This window comes from Schistocerca gregaria, chromosome X (genome assembly GCF_023897955.1).
Source record: "Schistocerca gregaria isolate iqSchGreg1 chromosome X, iqSchGreg1.2, whole genome shotgun sequence".
NCBI classification, from domain to species: domain Eukaryota; kingdom Metazoa; phylum Arthropoda; class Insecta; order Orthoptera; family Acrididae; genus Schistocerca; species Schistocerca gregaria.
The window spans coordinates 743,041,831-743,060,669 of record NC_064931.1 but is presented as its reverse complement, the minus strand read 5'-3'; the positions used below and the strand labels follow the sequence as shown (position 1 = coordinate 743,060,669).

At 39.2% G+C, this 18,839-nt stretch overlaps 1 protein-coding gene across 1 annotated transcript in view; it reads right to left on the bottom strand.

The window, feature by feature from the left end:
* Positions 1-1,558: 1,558 nt before the first annotated feature.
* The window catches only part of LOC126298968 (CDGSH iron-sulfur domain-containing protein 3, mitochondrial), a 25,970-nt gene continuing 8,689 nt past the window's right edge, over positions 1,559-18,839 (bottom strand). The window contains exons 2-3 of the mRNA XM_049990586.1: positions 4,534-4,722; positions 1,559-2,016 (exon numbers count right to left, since the gene is read on the bottom strand). Of these exons, the coding sequence (XP_049846543.1) occupies positions 1,840-2,016; positions 4,534-4,722 (366 nt within the window). The 3' untranslated portion in view covers positions 1,559-1,839. The remainder of the gene's footprint in view (positions 2,017-4,533; positions 4,723-18,839) is intronic.

Genomic DNA, 18,839 nt, shown 5'->3' with positions numbered 1-18,839 from the left:
GGAAAACCTAAGACTGGATGGCCGGATGTGAGTTTGAACCATTGTCCTCCAGAATGAGAGTAAAATGTGCTAACCACTGCACTTCCTCAATTGGTTCAGTATCTTTGAGAAATGAGACTCTTTTACTACAATCTTGTAAAGGGGTCTGATAATTGCATATTTCATCGTGATGTGTTGCATGACTGAAAATGTTGCACATACATGAAGAGCAGGATTGTAGTACTTTACTCAAGGTATTAATTCCAACTTGGAAATGAGATGTGTCACATTATACAAATTCTTCAAATCAGTTTTCTGTAGGGGTATACTGATAATCCTGTTGCTTTTACATTTATTATTGTGTTTTCCATGTTACCCGTGATGGCTAGGTGTTGTGTGATGTCCTTAGGTTAGTTAGGTTTAAGTAATTCTTAGTTCTAGGGGACTGATGACCCATAGTGCTCAGAGCCATTTGAACCATGTTACCACTTAATTGTTCTCCGATATGTTGTTTACTATAAATAGTTGTGCATAATGGTTAGAGGGCCATTCACTAATGGATTAAATGTATGTGTTTACCTACAATAATGTTCTGTACCAGTGTACTGCTTTCCTGTGCAATTCTGATGGGGAAAGTAACTAACAAAATTTATGTTTTAAGCACTAAACAACATTTCAAAATTGTTCCTTTTACCTGGATCTTTTAGAAAATTAATATCATCATGGTATGCAAGAAGAAAGATTTTTTTAAACCTGTGTATGAGACTGGTTAGTGGGGCACTCAACTGTGCAGTTACCAGCACCCATTGTGAAGTGCTGAATTATCAGTGTGTGGTCAATGTTCTTATGTCATAAAACTTTACATCTTCGTCAAAGTAGGTACAGAAGTGACATTGTGACTTAGCAGTGCAGCTACACAAGAATAGTTCCATCAGCCACTTGACCATCAATAATTGCAGGGAAGTAATCAGATGAAAGCTCACTTAGTTTGAACAGCCTGGGGTGATAGGATGCTTCAGAGGATTATATTTCTGACTTAACAAAGTACTTCATTACATTACATAGTTTGACCCAAGGTCACACATGGTCACAAACTATGAAAACTAAAGCAGCAGTTACAGCCTGATAACACATAATAAGCGAAAGAACATTAAATGCATTTATTATACCAAAGTCTCAATTGGAGTTTACTTTCTTGTTGTTGCCTCAACTCAGTGGGAGTGAAATGATACACTTGTCTTACAGAAATTACTGCGCTATCCTAATTATTGTGTCCCTTCATGATATCAGATACATATCCAAATTCGTACCATGTATTACAGCTGTGGACTGCCCAAAAGTGTGAAAGGTATGTTGCAAAATGATGGAATGTTAAAGGAATACTAAGGTTATCAAAGAGCTGTTATCTTTTTCCACTGAATCTCATGCAGGAAAAGTAAAGAGAAAAATCTGTTCAAGCAAGGGAGAACAAAGGGGATGGAACAAGGAATACTTCTGATATATAATCTTATATTATTTTCCCCTGTTCTGTATTTAAATGAAGGACAGATGATTAAAAATAAATAACACAGACACAATGTAATTTCCACAAATAAATTTTTTAACTACTAGAGTTAACTACAAAACAATGTAAATAATAGTTAATGAAAAACAGCATACACAAATAAACTATTTATTTTTAAATCAGAACCATAATGGCTGACATACAGGTACAGTGCGCCAGAATTTGGTAATCAAGAAAAGTAAAGACCTTCAGCATAATTATTGTATGCTATTTCTCAAGACAAAATTTATTATTAAAATTTAAACAAATAACAAAAACAACTACAAACATTTTTATCTACAGCATCCTTCATGCTATCATGATTTAACAGCTGCCTGGATCTCTGGTCTTTTGTGAGTTCCATCACAGAAAGGTCTCTTTGATGTCTGCTTGCAATTACACAACCAGTATTCCTTATCCTCTGTTACTTGGAATTTAACTGGTCGTAGCTTAGTATTCAGGTATGCACTTTTATGAGTCCCATCACATAGAGGCTGCAAAGAAATGTTCAAGATATGACTCACTTTGCTTTCTTATACTGAAATGGAAATCATCTCCACATACAAAATGTACACAAAAGTAACTAGAGCTAGTGAACTGTTATTTGTTTACTGCTACAAAAATAATTAATAGAGGCATCAAAAAAGAAATCAAAGATGTTATTTACAGCATTCATCCAGCTTTGCAAGTTGTTACACCTCAAACTGCACATGCTAACTACATAGATATCAAAATACACAATAGAAATAATTCTATTTTTCCTCCCAGCACCAATAATTCCCAAAAGCTGTAAGTTTTCCCAGTATTTACAACATCCTTGTGAGTAAAACATAACTTTTGACAACTACCAACATACTTAAGTGAAACTGAATGCCAATTATTGGAAGAAGGATATGACAAAAACAAAGCTGACAGTCATCTAAAATATTACCAACAGTGCTAGCAAGCTAGTTGCTTTGTCAGAAAATCTTCATAAAGAGTGACATCTATTCTCCTTTCATGAAACATTATGGCCAGTTTTGGAATTTAACCCAAGATACTGGTGAGCAGTCTGAAAAACTATACATTACTAACTATTCTCCTCTTGGTAGCCAATATGCAAATTTTTCCTCTACCTCATTCAACCAACTAAATCCAGGATGAATGCACTTTAAATCTGGGTGGACCCCAAACTGTGAAAAAAGGTTGCTTTCATATACAGAAAACTGTACAAGTTACTATAGAAATACAGACCTGCACAAACAAAGCTGAATACCATAGCAACTGATCTATCAATCAGTAAAACACTGGCCTCTACACAGTAGGTGGGGAGAGGGGGAGGGGGGATATCTATGTGCCGAACTACATAATTTGCATAACCTGAGTTCTGAGTCAACCAGTGGTGAGTACTGCCACAGAATGTACTTAATATATTCTATAGCCTGGACTTTTAAATGCTTGCCAAGACCTTGGGGGGTACATTTTACATTGACACACAGTGTAGCTAATGGGCCTGACTAAAAATTAAATTTAATTCTTGTACTCCATACAATACCCAGTTATACAATTACTGACGATCTGAATACTGAAGATGCAGAATAATATTGTCCATCTCAAATGAACCAACTGCTATGACTAATGCAGCTGTGTATGTTTAAGTCAAACATTGGAATTTAACTGTAGCGGTGTTAACAAAAATATGCCTTACCCCATGATCAAACTACAAGTATGTAGCCCATGAGTGTACCATATTGAACAGCATGTTTAGCTTTAGGGGATGTCCATTAATCACATGAGCTCAAAATGAAGGTGGGCGGGGGAGGGTCCATCAAAACCTCTTTTAAAAGGATGGGAAACAACGAAAATCTCATGTTATTTTTTAAATTCAGAGATTATACATTTATATATAAAAAATTAATCTCAAGCATAGTCAATATTAAAGTGCCCACCAGCCTTTATTGCCTCTCTGAACTGAACTCTTTACATGTGTGTATGCCTAAGATTCCCCAGTATAAAAGAAGTGTAGCACAAGTGTTAGATTTCATTCAGGAAGCTCTTTGCTGTGCCAGTCGACATCTCTGCAAGTCAGTTGGTGAGTCAATCCTGATATTCTGCAATGCATATAAAGCCGATGTTATAGTGTTCAATGTGAATTTGTACCAAAACTTTCACAATGCGTATGTTAAGCAGTATGCCGACAAGTCTAAACATATGTGTTAGCACAAGGTTAATCGTTTGTGAAAGTGAGCCAAGCTGAAGTTCACTAACAAGAATACTCTTAGTGATCACATAAATAAAGAGACTGAAAAGCTACATAATCATATCATTCAAATGAAGGTACAAACAATGTTGCCTTTCAACAGCAGAGTAAGTACAGGTTCAGTGACATTTAATGTATATACCAATAAAAGGTCAGTACTGCTTTCGTGATGACTTTTTGTCCCTCTGTCTCTGTCTGTCTATTACAATACTAGTCAGGTTTGCTTGTTTAAAATAAATCGTTTTTAATCATTTTAAATACACTGTTTGATAAAATTTATAGATAAACATGGTTTTATTAAAGTATTACAGTATTTTAATCACTGTCTAAAACAAAAACAAAGATCATTTTTACATATTTTTATCCAACTATACGGTAAATCGCACATAAGCGGGAGGGGGAGGGGGGGAGGGGGGGGGGGCAATTGTTAAGAAATTCCTTCACATAAATAATGGACAACCACTTACATAACACAGAAATTGACATATTTGGTGCTGGTGCACTATCTCAGTTGAAGAAGATGAATGGTAAAATAGCCAGCCATCCTTTGACTTGTGTGATGTAAAAATAATTAATAATATAATAATAATAAAAAATAATAATAATGATAGCGAGTAACGAGTTGAACTACTCTCCTCCCAAATAAAAACTTTTTCAGTAATTTTTAGGCAGCGGATAACATCATTACTACGAGCATAGGACTGCTATATAAACTTTTATTCATGTCAACACACTAACTGCATGAAGTGCATGCATATTATTGCAAACACACCTGACTTTTACTCCTCCCACACAGACACCACATGTAGGTTTTTCCTTTCTCACATTTCATTTTGAATGGTTTCTTGTCATATATCTCACCATTCTGTTTTTGTAAAGAGGCACTGTGTATTTCAGCTAGTGGGTTTTGTGGAACTACTGAGGGTTTGTCCGGACCACTTGAATAAAATTTTGATGTGTTCTGAAAAATCAAGAAAAAATAAATTGATTCAGATTAAATGTCAGAAATAATAAATTCCTAACAACTAAAAATATATCATTGGCTTAGTATGAAAACTACGTACACAAAAAATAATACCTTAATATTTATATAGCATTATTAGCTAGAAAACATAATATCCCAATTATTTGTAAACCAATGAGAGGTAATGAGCTATGTTCTGTGCTCTAGTGAGGAAATGAAAGAAATCCTGTATACTGATAGATGACCATATTAAGGGAGAAAAATGTGCAAACTTTCCTGAGACACGAAGTTTCATTTTAAGCCGGTGATACACCAAATGTAAAAAGAGGATGAATACCTACAAAGCCTAAAACAAAAATACAAACATGGTGATAATTTATAAAAAAACACACACACACACACACACACACACACACACACACACACACACACACACACACACACAGAGAGAGAGAGAGAGAGAGAGAGAGAGAGAGAGAGAGAGAACAGCAGTTTTTTCCCCAGAAGACTAACAGTGATACTCCTCATGTTTAGTGGATTAATACAGAGTGAGTTAGATAGTTAGGTGATGTTCTCATGGCGATATTGTCCAGAGACTTTCCATGGTTGCTACCGGAGTGCCTTCCTACTTGCTACCTATGTGCTGCTTTCTCTGTAGAACAGGATCCCAACATCAACTTAGCCTTAGGGTTTCCTCTTTATTGTTGTAGTAGTTGTTATTCTTATACATCTTGATGACTTCTCAGAACAAATGACATGATAACTGCTTGAAAAGTTCAGATTTTGCACTGGAAGCTGTTGTGGAACCTGTACAATATTTTAAGGGGCAGTTGCTTGTCACTTCCGGTATGACCTTGATAGGCTGTAGTGGGCTCACCAATTTATATGTTGGTTTGCTAGAAAACTGCAGATGCCAGGAGGATGGCAAGGTTTATAACGTAATTGTAGGACACACCAACGTCGACAGCCTGCCCCCCCCCCCCCCCCTGCCTCCCTACCCTTTTCCCTGAGAAACAACCTGTGAATCCTGTGGAAATGTGCATGGGTAAGGTGTTGGTGTCTAGCCTAGATGTCCTGGTTTTCAGTACACTTTGGTGTGACCTTGCTGAAATTGTTTCTCTGTGACTGACACGCCTTGCCAATGAAAACTGAAATTACGGCTTTCTGTTGATTAAATCATTTACTACATGTATTTTTTCCACTTCTTTCATGGCAGCATCCCTGTAGGTGGATGCAGATAAGAGGATCTTTGTCTTTATACAGTTCATGCTTTATACCACATCTACACAATAATCAGCAGAAGCATATTTTTATAAGTGACCTGGTCTAGTCCAGTGTGATGTCTGTGCTCAATGCATGTCTTTAATAGAGCTAGAAGTCTGGGCACTGTACAGTTTCCAACATCGATACAGAATCTTATATATTCCTAACCTCCTCAGACCAAGGCTGTCTTTTATGAAACATGTCATCAATTGTACTCATACTGGAAGTTTAGGGACATTGTTTATAAGGTGTTTCTTGAAGAGCCTGCTATTCTTGAATGACACTACCAACATAGGGCAGAAAAACCAACTGAGAGAAGTTTCCCAAAGATTCTAGTTGCTCATTATGTGTAATGCTTGCTGGTAGAAATGAGCGGTGTATCTGCTTCTCGGAGTACCAATTCTGGACAAATACAGAGCGGAGATGGCTAAGCTCTGCTGTCAAGCTCTCAAGATGTGATGATGATTGATTGTAATATATCACTGCGTTGGGATGATGCACATAAATTCAGGTCAGTGTTTGTTGGCTTCTGATGCATATTGTGACCTAAGACATACAGGAAAGGGAAATCAAAATTTATCTCCATTCCTGAAGTGAAAATTGAAGGAAGTTGTATTGTACATACTTCCAAAAATGTTAGTTTTAGAAGTGCTGAGTGCTTCATCCTTGAAGTCTACTACAAAAATGTTAGGTACTCTGGGAGACAGAGGGCTATCCATAGCAACACTATCAGCAGTTTTCAAAATGTTGGTTGTTGAACAAAAAACAGATCAAGGTGAGCACATGTTCGAAGACCTGTATGATATCCTCTTCTAGAGTTACAATGAACACAACAAAAATAAATGTTGTGTAAACAGCATGTCTATACTGAAACTTACTAAAAAATAAAAAAGAGAAGTCACAGTGGGGTCAGTGGGGGGGGGGGGCACTGGGGGAAGTGTCGGTGGGGGGGAGGGGCACTGGGGGAAGTGTCAGTGGGGGGGAGGGGCACTGGGGGAAGTGTCAGTTGGGGGGAGGGGTGGCACATGAGGATGTAGGGGGGGTGGGGTGGCACATGAGGATGTAGGGGGGTGGGGTGGGGTGGGGTGGCACATGAGGATGTAGGGGGGTGGGGTGGGGTGGCACTTGTGGATGTGGGGGGGTGGGGTGGCACTTGTGGATGTGGGGGGGAGAGGGACGTGCCGGGGCAGAGGGAGAGGGATGTGGGGGGGAGAGGGACGTGCCGGGGCAGAGGGAGAGGGATGTGGGGGGGAGAGGGACGTGCCGGGGCAGAGGGAGAGGGATGTGGGGGGGAGAGGGACGTGCCGGGGCAGAGGGAGAGGGATGTGGGGGTGGTGCCGGGGTAGAGGGATGTGGGGGTGGTGCCGGAGGGAGAGGGATGTGGGGGTGCTGCTGGGGGGAGAGGGATGTGGTGTGGCACTTGGGGATGTGGGGGGTGGGGTGGCACTTGGGGATGTGGAGGGGGTGTCACTGGGGGAGGTAGGTGGGTGGGAGGGCACTGCGGGAAGAGGGAGTTGGGAGGGCACTGGGGAAGAGGGAGTTGGGAGGGCACTGCGGAAGAGGGAGGTGGGAGGGCACTGCGGAAGAGGGAGGTGGGAGGGCACTGCGGAAGAGGGAGGTGGGAGGGCACTGGGGAAGAGGGAGGTGGGAGGGCACTGGGGAAGAGGGAGGTGGGAGGGCACTGGGGAAGAGGGAGGTGGGAGGGTACTGGGGAAGAGGGAGGTGGGAGGGTACTGGGGAAGAGGGAGTTGGGGGATGGATTATTGTGGTTATTATTATGCAACTAATTAACTAATGAAAATTGTTTTGTATCTAAAGAAGTAAGCTTCTTAACTGATTATTTGAGAATTTGAAAAATACCTGTGTGCCGCTTGGGCAGTGAAAATATATACAAACATTATGGAAAAGCCAATAAAGTAAGATTACACGGCCATATGGATACTTGTCAGCAGCATATTGCTCACACAGAAATTATAGTCTTCTGCCACTGGGCATGCAAGTGCACTGATGCAAAAAGTTCTTAAGCCAACATACATTGCAAGCAAGGACTACGAAGATAAGATAAGAAATTATGGCCCATATGGACACATAGGCAGTTGTTTTTCCCTCACTATTTGTGAGTGGAACAGGAAAGGAAATGACCAGTAGGGGTATAGGGTACCCTCCGCCATGTGCCATACGTTGGCACAGTGGCTTACACAGTATCTACGTAGGTGTAGATGTAAGCATTTGCAGATTGAGCAAGCAAAGTTTGTCACAGCACAAATGGAGTGTTGATACTAAGCTCTGCAGCAAGCATTTTGGTGTCACTGAGGTTGCGTGGTGGATTGCTGGGCCCGTGTTGTCAAACAGGCAGCAGTTTTGGAATGGGCCAACAGTGTGTCGAATTGTTTAGGAGTGAAGTGACAAGCTGCACCTGTGGACTTGTGCAATGGAAATCTTTCTGATTTTGGTGAGCCTATATGTTCAATTTGTCGGCTGAGGCTCCTTGGGTTACTGACAGTTGGACTACACCTACATCAATACTTTGTAAATCACACTTAAGTGCCCATCAGAAACTTCATCAAATCACCTTCACAACAATTTTCTGTTTTTCCACTCTGAACAGCACAGAGCTCTGATCTCACTTATTTTTATTATGATCCTTTATCCTGAGGTAGGTCGGCATTGGCAAAATATTTTCGCATTTGTAGGAGGTACTTGGTGATTGAAATTTCATCAGAAGATCCCACCACCAACAATAAATGCCTTTGTTTTAATGATGTCCATCCCAAGTTCTGTATCAATGATACACTCACCCCTATTTCTTGATAATACAAAACATGCTGCCTTTCTTTGAACTTTCTCAAAGTACTCTGTTAATCCTATCTGGTAAGGATCCCATACCACACTTCATAGTGTAGGCAGTCTCTCTAGTAGATCTGTTACATTTTCCAAGTGTGGTTCTGATAAAACAGTCTTTGGGTTGCCTTTCCCATTACATTTTCTATGTGTTCTTTCCAATTTAAGTTTTTCATAATTGTAATTACTAGGTATTTAGTTGAATTTACTCCAGATTTGACTGATTTATCATGTAAATGAAATTTAACAGATTCCTTTTAGCACTCATGTGCATGATCTCACACTTTCCCTTATTTTGGACCAACTGCCAATTTACGCACAATACAGAAATGTCTAAATCTTTTTGTGATTTGTTTTGATCTTCTGATGGCTTTACTAGATGATAAAACAACCTAAGATGGCTGCTCAGATTGTCTCCTAAATTGTTTTATATAAAAGTAACAGAAGGGGGTCTTTAACACTACCTTTGGGAACACCATAAATTATATCTGTTTTACTCATTGTCTTTCCGTCAATTACTATGAACTGTAACCTCTCTGACAGGAAGTCAAGAATCCAGTCGCATAACTGAGATGGTATTCCTTAAGCACGCAATTTTGATTACATGCGGCTTGTGAGATATGGTGTCAAAAGCATTCTTGAAATCTACAAATACAGAATCAATTTGGAATTCTTTGTCCATATCACTCAACACTGTGTGTAAAGAGCTAGTTGTGTTTCACAAGAACAATGTTTTCTAAATCATGCTGACTGTGTGTCAATAGCTTGTTCTCTTCGAAGTAATTCATTGTCTTTGAAAACAATATATGCTCCAAAATCCTGCTGCATATCAATGTTTATGATATGGGGCTGTAATTTAGTGGATTACTTCTAATACCTTTCTTGAATATTGGTGTGACCAGTCTATGGGTACGGATCTTTCATTGAGTGGTTGGATATGATTGTTAAGTATGGAGCTATTGCTTCAGCATACTCTGAAAGGAACCTAACTGGTGTACATTCTGGACCTGAAGACTTGCTGCTAATAAGAGACTCAAGTTTCTTCACTACTTTGAGGATATCTACTTCCAAGTTACTCTTGTTGATAGGTGTTCTTGATTCGTATTCTGGCATATTTATTTCATCTTCTTTGGTGCAGGAATTTTGGAATGTTTTTTGTGTTCCCAGAGACCATCTAACCTATATAATTAATTAAAAAAAAAAAAAACACCACCCAGTCCACACCACACAGCCCCTTCTACCTGTGTACCTCCTTCCTGCATGTAATGGACTCCTGACCTATCTAGCAGAACCCGAAACCCCACCACCTTATGGCGCAAGTCGAGGAGTCTGCAGCCTACACAGTCACAGAACCATCTGAGCCTCTGATTCAGACCCTCCACTCAGTTCTGTACCAGAGTTCCGCAATCAGTCCTGTCTACTATGCTGCAAATGGTGAGCACCCTTTACTACTTCTGATAGTAGCTCAAAACCAGAGAGGACTACTACTGATCCAAACTGACACACATCATTGGTACTGATGTGAGCCACCACCTGCAGTTGGCTCCACCCTGTACTCTTCATGGCATCTGAAATAACTCCACAAGGTATGAACACTGAGTGTACACTGGCTTTCTTCCCCTCCTTGGCAGCCATGCCCCTAAGGGACCCCATAATCTGGCACACTGCACTGGGAAGTCTTTCGCAGGCAAACTACCACTTGACCACAGGTGAGCAGTAACTGGGCTGGCCACCGGTAGACCAATTGCCAGACTCATGGGTCATGCTGGATGTCCGTTGGATCCCCTAAGCCAGCGCACAACAGTGACGCCCATCCACTGCGGCATTAATCTGTGTAACCAAAGTCAACACAGCCTGGAGCTGATCATGAAGTATTGGAAACTCTGTTCGCATCTGCACAACGGTCACAGTTCCTATCCATATTAAAGACTGTGGTAAAGTAGACTACACAGACAAACAAAGGACAGGCTACTGACACTCACTGAGGAACTCTACTGTAGACACTGCCGAAAACGCAAGAAGTGCGTCTAAATAATTTGCTCCCAATTAGGCACTTGTAATATGTCGCAAAATCGGTTTACTTTCTGACACAAGTGAAAACGCGACAACTGTGTCTATTAAATATTAAATTAACACACAAAAATTCCAAAACTGAACTACCAAAGTACACAGATGACACTGTATAATTTGCTCCAGGTCAGGACCTCTTTATGACACAAAAGCGCTTACTTCCTTGTTGCTGCTCTGTCTTTGCTGGTGGCTGCCACCCGACTACATTTATGTGAAGGTTCCTTGTGATTCTCCAAGACTGCATACACTCATTTGTGTGGTTTTTAAAAGGGACATGAGGTGGCAATTATTTGAGGCAGCTGTCTTGAGGTGCTCTCAGGGAATATTAAGACTGCATGACCTTTAAATCTGCATTTCATGTTGTAGAATCCTGTGCAAATTTAGTTGGTGAGAGAGAAAATGAAAAGTTCAAGTACTGCGGGCTTACTTAGCGATGATGTCCTTGTAGTCTGTTGGTGCTACAGAAATTTACCTTCGGGCTGCTTCAAGTCCTTGCCCAGCTCCAGGACAGCTATCAATGTATGTATGTATGTACTCAGTGATGGGTTGGTAAAGACCATTCTGTACCATGTTCTGATTCCCTCCAGTTGCCAACCATTGTGCTTAATCCACCTTTTGTTAAATCTGTTTGGAAGCTGGTGAGTTGCCACTAGGTGACGCTCATTAAAATTCATTACTTGTTTGACCTAACCGATAGCAGCTTAATCTATTCGGTGCTTTCTACCTGCTGTAAATATCCATTGTAAAATTGGACAGTGTCCAATGCCTAGCTTGATGTGGACTCTCCATTAAAAAAAAAAAAAGAGAGCGACATCCCCTTAGTTGTTTATTAGACTGCTGATTTAGAAGTTTTAATGGGTAGTTGACTGTATTATTAAAAAAACAGGCTTAGGTTTATTAATTCTGTGTGCTTCTTTATATTTTTTACTGTAAAACAAGTAAAACAAATTCACAAGAAGGGACAGTCTGAGGTCTGGATTAAGTTGAAATGGGAGCTACGCTCGCTCTGTGGATAAGTTGAAATGGGAGCTACACTCACTCTGTGGACCAATTTCGAAATTAATAGAATTTGCTACAGTTTTAAATTTTAATAATGCTCCCTTTTCATTTGTAATGATGTTGTGAAATGTTTTTTGATTAACTCAAGTTTAGTCAAAGATTTTGGTCTAAGTATTTAATTATTAGAGTTTGTTAAACATTGTGTTAATGTATTAAGTCCAAATTTTCCTGACGTTTTCCTTTTTATCTGTAACATTACAAAGGGGCTTCCGTACAGTGTTCATGAGTAACTCATTGAAATGTGTTGCATTCATATAGTTGTTAAATAAACAATGTATTGCAGTACTCAGACACCATACACTCCCAAATCATTGTCTTGGAGTCTGACCTGCTCCAAAGGTTGCCTTGAGTTCCCTATCCCTGTCCTGAAGGTCTTAAAAAAAAGTGATTGGAAACTGCATAATAATGACTGCCGAACCTGCAGCATAACAGATCCATAACACCAAGGATTACTATATTCAACAAATGAGTGATAAGTGGTTTGAACAAACAGTAATATGTACTCTAAAATAATTACTATCAAATAGTGTGTGATCCATGAAAAAGATAGTGGAGGCCATGAGCCACAACAAAGTTAAGAGAAAAGCAAACATCTCGTGTGTATGGTTTGAAAGGCAATGAGTTGCATGCAAAATTATAACAAATAATACTTTCTGTTAATGAAATACTAAAACAGAAAAAATGGATTTCTATAAGACAGTAACCAGGCCACAAGGAAAGTGAATGACATGTTTATTTTGTATATTGAGAGTAATGTAAAAAGTGATGATTACTATAAAAACTTTACTTTGCAAGAATATTTTGAATATTTGTTTAATGTACAATTTGAGAAGGTCTTTCTTACAAATAATTACATAGTTTCATACTGCAGGAAAGAAGCAGTTCATTTGATAAGTGTTTATTGTTTTACGAGATGGTTCTGAAATATGGAGTCTTCTATGTTAACCTTGGTGTTTGTTGCTTTATAAAATAAAAAATAGTAATGAATATTAATACTAAGAGCATGGTAAATATGATCTGAATATCATATTAATCTGAAAAAAAAAACATGAAATTGCTACCCTACTATGATATTATTGCACTTGGTCTTTCGTGCCCATTATCAGAAACATGTGACAACATTACGGTAAACAAAAAAAACTACATTAGTTTTTCCCACTGTTATATCCCCCCCCCCCCCCCCCCCCACACACATACCTGGAAATCTGGATAGCTTCAAGAGTAAGTTGTCTGGTCATTAAAACAAACAGAGCACATTCTGATCAGCTTCAAGTGCACAGATAAACACATGAGCCGACAGAAGCACCCTCACTCCCAAGTGCAATAATATTGTGGTTGACTAATAACATGCCTTTGATGTATTTCTATATATCGGTACTATTTGTTTATTTACGGCAAATCTCCCACAAGATCATTTAATGTAAAACATGTGTTTAGGGCAGTTCACAATGAACTTCTATATTTGTTTTTGAAGCTTAGGACAGATGCTTGTTTCCTGCATAAAAAAAGAATGAACAAGTTCCTCTTTTTTGACAGCATTTTATTTTCTAAATTTTACATTTCATTAGGATGTTACAGTTAGAAATAGTAATTCATTCCCTTAAGCAGTACTGCAGAATAGATCAGCACTGAGTGAGGAACTATTTCCCAAGCAGGCATTGGTAGTGGATGTACCATAGGCCACAATAGTGAGTCAGTGAAGTGAGGAGACGTAAGTGAGCCATGAGAAAGAATCTTGCCTGGCAATCTATACGTCAGGGACTCACTAATATTCAGGCATGAAATCTAAGACTTATTAAATAAATAGTTAATAATTAGAGTTCACTTTGGGCAGAGTAAATGCTGGGAGCAGCCTAATTGCCATTAAAGCTTTAGTACTACAACACCACTATGCAGTAAACCCATTAAATCCCAAAGTGATCATCATCATCATCATCATCATCAGTTAGCAAAAGGTTGTAAACTGACTATGTTCTCTGTATTCATCATCTTGACCACATTCTGTTTTTAGTAACTTTTGTGAGGAAATGTTTCAATTATTTAATTGCACATGGTTTTACAGTGTTTAGTAATAAAAGCACCATAATGGCATCCTGGGATTTATTTCAAATAGATTAGCAACCTGCAGAACCAAATTCTAGCCATACAGAACCTGCTTGCATCTCCAAACAAATCCAGTATGTTACAAGAACTGCTTTAAGGAACTACATCAACGAGAGATCTACGGAGAACTGGTAGCGGGAAGTCCTGCACACCAATTCATTAAGGTGATCCAGGAAAGGATTAACTTAACCTTATTATGAGCAGGAAAGATGCTACTCACCATATAGTGGAGATGCTGAGCGCCAGACAGGCACAACAAAAAGACTCTCACAATTATGTCTTTCGGCCATTAAGGGCTTCGTCAACAAAAAAAACAACATTTTTCAGACATTTGCGATAGCGGCAAACAAACTTTTCTATGCCTTCTTCATCGAAAGATGCAGCCAGTGGAGACAGCCATTGTTGAACACTAATTTCTTCATCATCATCGCTGTCAAAGCACCTTGCTCCACTGAGTGGGGTAGTGCAGTGGTTAGCACACTGGACTCTCATTTGGAAGGCCGCATGTGTAAAGTGAATGACAGGCGTGGCATTGGGCAGCTGTGTGTACGTCACATGCACGTGGCCGCACACCCACTAATTTGGCAGACACTTCTGGGATGCCGCGCAAGGCGCCACTCTGTCGCCCTCGAGAAACTGCTGCAGCAGGATGTGCTTTGCGTCAAAGGTGCACTGATTTTGGCCAAAAAATGTGACTGTATTTGCTGAGAGACGAGCCGAATGTGCCTTCTGGCGTGCAGCTACAGTAAAATGGTGCTAACGGTCATACCATACACCGGTTCTTGTCCAATCACTAAAGTTAAACAACATCGGACCTGGTTAGTACTTGAATGGGTGACCACCTGGGAACACTGGGTGCTGTTGGCTACCTCCATTTTTTCCTTTTTAGGTCACTACCCCTGCTAGCCCTCTTTTCATGCAGCCATTCTGATGTGTCAGAGATGCTTCCATAAGCATTTTAAACCACTGTAATAAACATAAGATATGTAATTACAGTAATGAACTCAGTTTGAGGAAGAATGGGCAAAGGAAGATTGGTAGGAAGTCTCTGAAAATAACAAAACAGTATGAATCAGCAGATATGTTATGCCTCAGTCCAGGATATTAACTTTATAACATCTGATTTTTGAATTTTTCTCATTGGGGTAAAAATGAAAGTTGTTATATCAAACTAGACTGTGTGTTTTGTGTATGTTTGTGGCAATGTACATGCTGTTCCTAGGTCACAGACTAAGTACCCTCATGTGCTGCAAAATCTGTTTGCCCCTGAATGAAATGATGTGACTGCCCTTCCTGCATTGAAAATGGTTTCTGAAATATACAGTTAAAAATAATAAGTTTTATTCACTCTACTAAGCTTTGGGATCAATATGGGACTACATTTCTTTCTATATAACACATATTTTAGCTTTTCTCTAACATGCAAATGATAAGTCAAATACAAACCTTCATCATGTGATTGGTTGTAATGGGTGCTTGTCAAATATTGGATCTTATTATGATATAGGTAAGCATATAATGAAAGGACTGGAGTTTGTGAAATGAGTCAGTATATAAACTTCTCTACTCAAAAAGTAGTAAGAAGGCCACAAAGTTTCATATTCCAACCAAATTGACAAACTATTGTCAACAGTCTCACTCTTTGTAAAAAAAACCAAACTGTTGAGAAGAATAAAATTTCAACTACACAAATGCGCACTGTGGTAATAAGAAACTGTACACTGTGACACCTCCTTCCAGTTGTGCTGAAAACTGATGATAGGAATTTCATGTACCACCAGGTTACAAACCACTTACTTGTATGGCTGTGTCTTAATGTATAACTGTAGCTTAGTGGTTTGAGACTTGGAGATGTAGGAGCAAGGTGCATCCTGACATAACAAGCCCATGCAGCACTAATGTATTAAAATTAGCTTTGAAGTCAGCAGTCTTTGAAAGATCACTATTAACTTATTCTTCGGATCCATAGCTTTTATGATCTCTTCAGTTGCCAGTATACTTGACAATCTTTGCAAGCCACAGGCAGAAAATAGGGGTATTTTAAAGCTCAATAATTATAGCACTCACTACGGTAATTTTTTCTGTGTTGCAAGAACACATGACTAAGGTTCACTGATATAAGTAAACCAAGTTTGTCCATGCTAACCACCACCACCACCACTTTAATAGATGTGGAAGCTTTCTTCCAGCTTGGGAGAGACACTGGTATTAGAGATGTCCTTCTGGTTCATTTACTGAGTTGGGTCTTCTGTTGTTTATTGCTGTGGCTTGGATGCTGCAAAGTGTCACACTACAATACCCAGAGACACTGTATTGAATTTGCTACCATTTGTAGAATTTATCCTATCACTAATTTCTATAATAATGCGTTAGATCACCAGTAACTTTAATCTTATAACAATTCAGTGCGCTCCTTTTACCCATATGCACACAGACTGATTCATTTATTTTGTGATGGTTCCTCATCCTAAGAACCAAAAGCATGGTAAACATAATACAATCTTCTGATGTCTCTGTTGTACACCTCGCATATTTGAAAGGTGCAATAAGCAATAATATCTCTATCATTGAAAATCTCATGTCGTCCTACTTTAGACACTGTCTCCTGGATACTGTACTACAGTTACAGTAACCCATCCATTACCATGTGTATTAACATCATTATCCAAAGTAAAATTCAGAACACATACACAAAAAACTGAAGGACCATCCAAAAACACTTGTCCATTTACACCATTTTCAGTGCTCATCTCTATGTTATCTAGAGCTTTATATACTGTAAGGCGTGAACTACTACTCCTATAATAATGCGGCATCTCTGTAAGTTGTCCAATGGACGTAAGTGCACTTTGACAGATGAACATGAATGTGGTGGATATTAAGCTGAGAGATAGCAATCAGATGCCAACATCACTAACTCAATGTATACAAGCCAAGAAGTTTTCACCACATATGAAGAATGTAAGCTTCATGATAACATTATTAAAACTTAAATTTTTAACTACAAAATGAGTTACAAACTTTAATACCCACACAAGGCAATCCATTGACCAAAACCATCATTGTCAACATGGTTGTAAACTATACTAGCCGAATGTGGCTCGACAACAAGCTGAGAGCTGAACCCAGAAGAAAGAAATGAGACTTGAAGTCAAAGTCAATCTACAGGGAGCAGACAGTCCAAATACTTTGTAGAGACAAAGCACAGAAATAAACACAGAGGGACTGGCCTGTAATAGCTGAAATCAATGTAAGAACTGCTGGTCCAGGTCTATTGCCACTGACAGGTAAACACCTGAGCGACTCTGCCCATGCCAAACATCATGTGTGTTGGTTGGTTGGTTAATTAAAGGGACCAAACTATTGGGTTGGGTTGTTTTTGGGGGAGGAGACCAGACAGCGAGGTCATCTGTCTCATCGGATTAGGGAAGGACGGGGAAGGAAATCGGCCGTGCCCTTTCAAAGGAACCATCCCGGCATTTGCCTGACATGATTTAGGGAAATCACGGAAAACCTAAATCAGGATGGCCGGACGCGGGATTGAACCGTCGTCCTCACGAATGCGAGTCCAGTGTGCTAACCACCTCGCTCGGTGGACCAAACTATTCATTGTGTGCATCCTCCATGAGTTTTCTGAACTATTCTGCTTTGATAACCACACCAGCTCACCCGTATTAGTCTACGTTCACTGGTGGGGATACTAAACAAAGCTGACATGCATACCAGTACGCAGAAAGGCTGGTCTCAGACATGTATAGTAGTTAGGATGTAAATAAAATAGCTGGAATCAACTGGGTCAAAGATTTCATGGACGTTGTCCCAAAAAATTGTCATATGGCAACTTCACAGTCTATTCCCCTAACCCACAACTAAATATGTGCATTTTTAACATTTTACTGTTATGTAACATGAAATAAAATGTCATAAAAACAAACAGCCCATTATACGGTGACCATATAACAGCTGACAATTCACACTTCTAAATCCATGAATTAATGTTTCACAGATTTTAAAAGTGGCCAGCATGAACTATTTATGTACTGATTCAATCATTTACACCTAATTACAAAGAAATATTTACTGCCAACGTTTCTTCCCAAAAATGAAAGTCTCAGTTTTACTTGTAACCAGTTACTGCTACATTAAAAGCGTACAACTAGTTTAGCTGAACCAATAAACTTTCTGCACACAACTGTCACAATTTAGGCCTACTCAAAATTTTTTTACACTTTATGTAACAGAGATATAGTCAGAATTTTCTGCCACTAATTCTTTGACTGCCATGAGAAGTGACTGACTGACTTACAACTGAATATAGGAATCAAGAAGGCTGAAAAATGCCTTTAATTATCTGTACTTCTCAGCCTTGGCAAATGAACTGCAGTTTAATTTACCAATCACAGAGTATTAAAGTAAACTAGAAATTTTCCCTTGCCTGTATTAGTTAACCTATTTGTGGCACTTAAAAAGGTGCTAAAGAACTACTCAGAGATACAACAGTGCTTGGCACTTAAGGATGTCACATACATTTATCATCCAATAACTTAAAAATTTTATGAACAGCAGCACTATGGAAGTTTATTTCTTACCAATAACAACTGGCATAAATTTATGTTCCCTAAAACACTACGTATTGTACTTCAATGCAGTATACATTTAGGACTGTAGTGTTAGTAACTGTACCTGTCAGTGCCATGAATCAAATTAACACCTGACAGGCACCTACATGTACACTTATACTGTGACCTTTCAATTTACAGGAATGTGGTTCTGTCCAC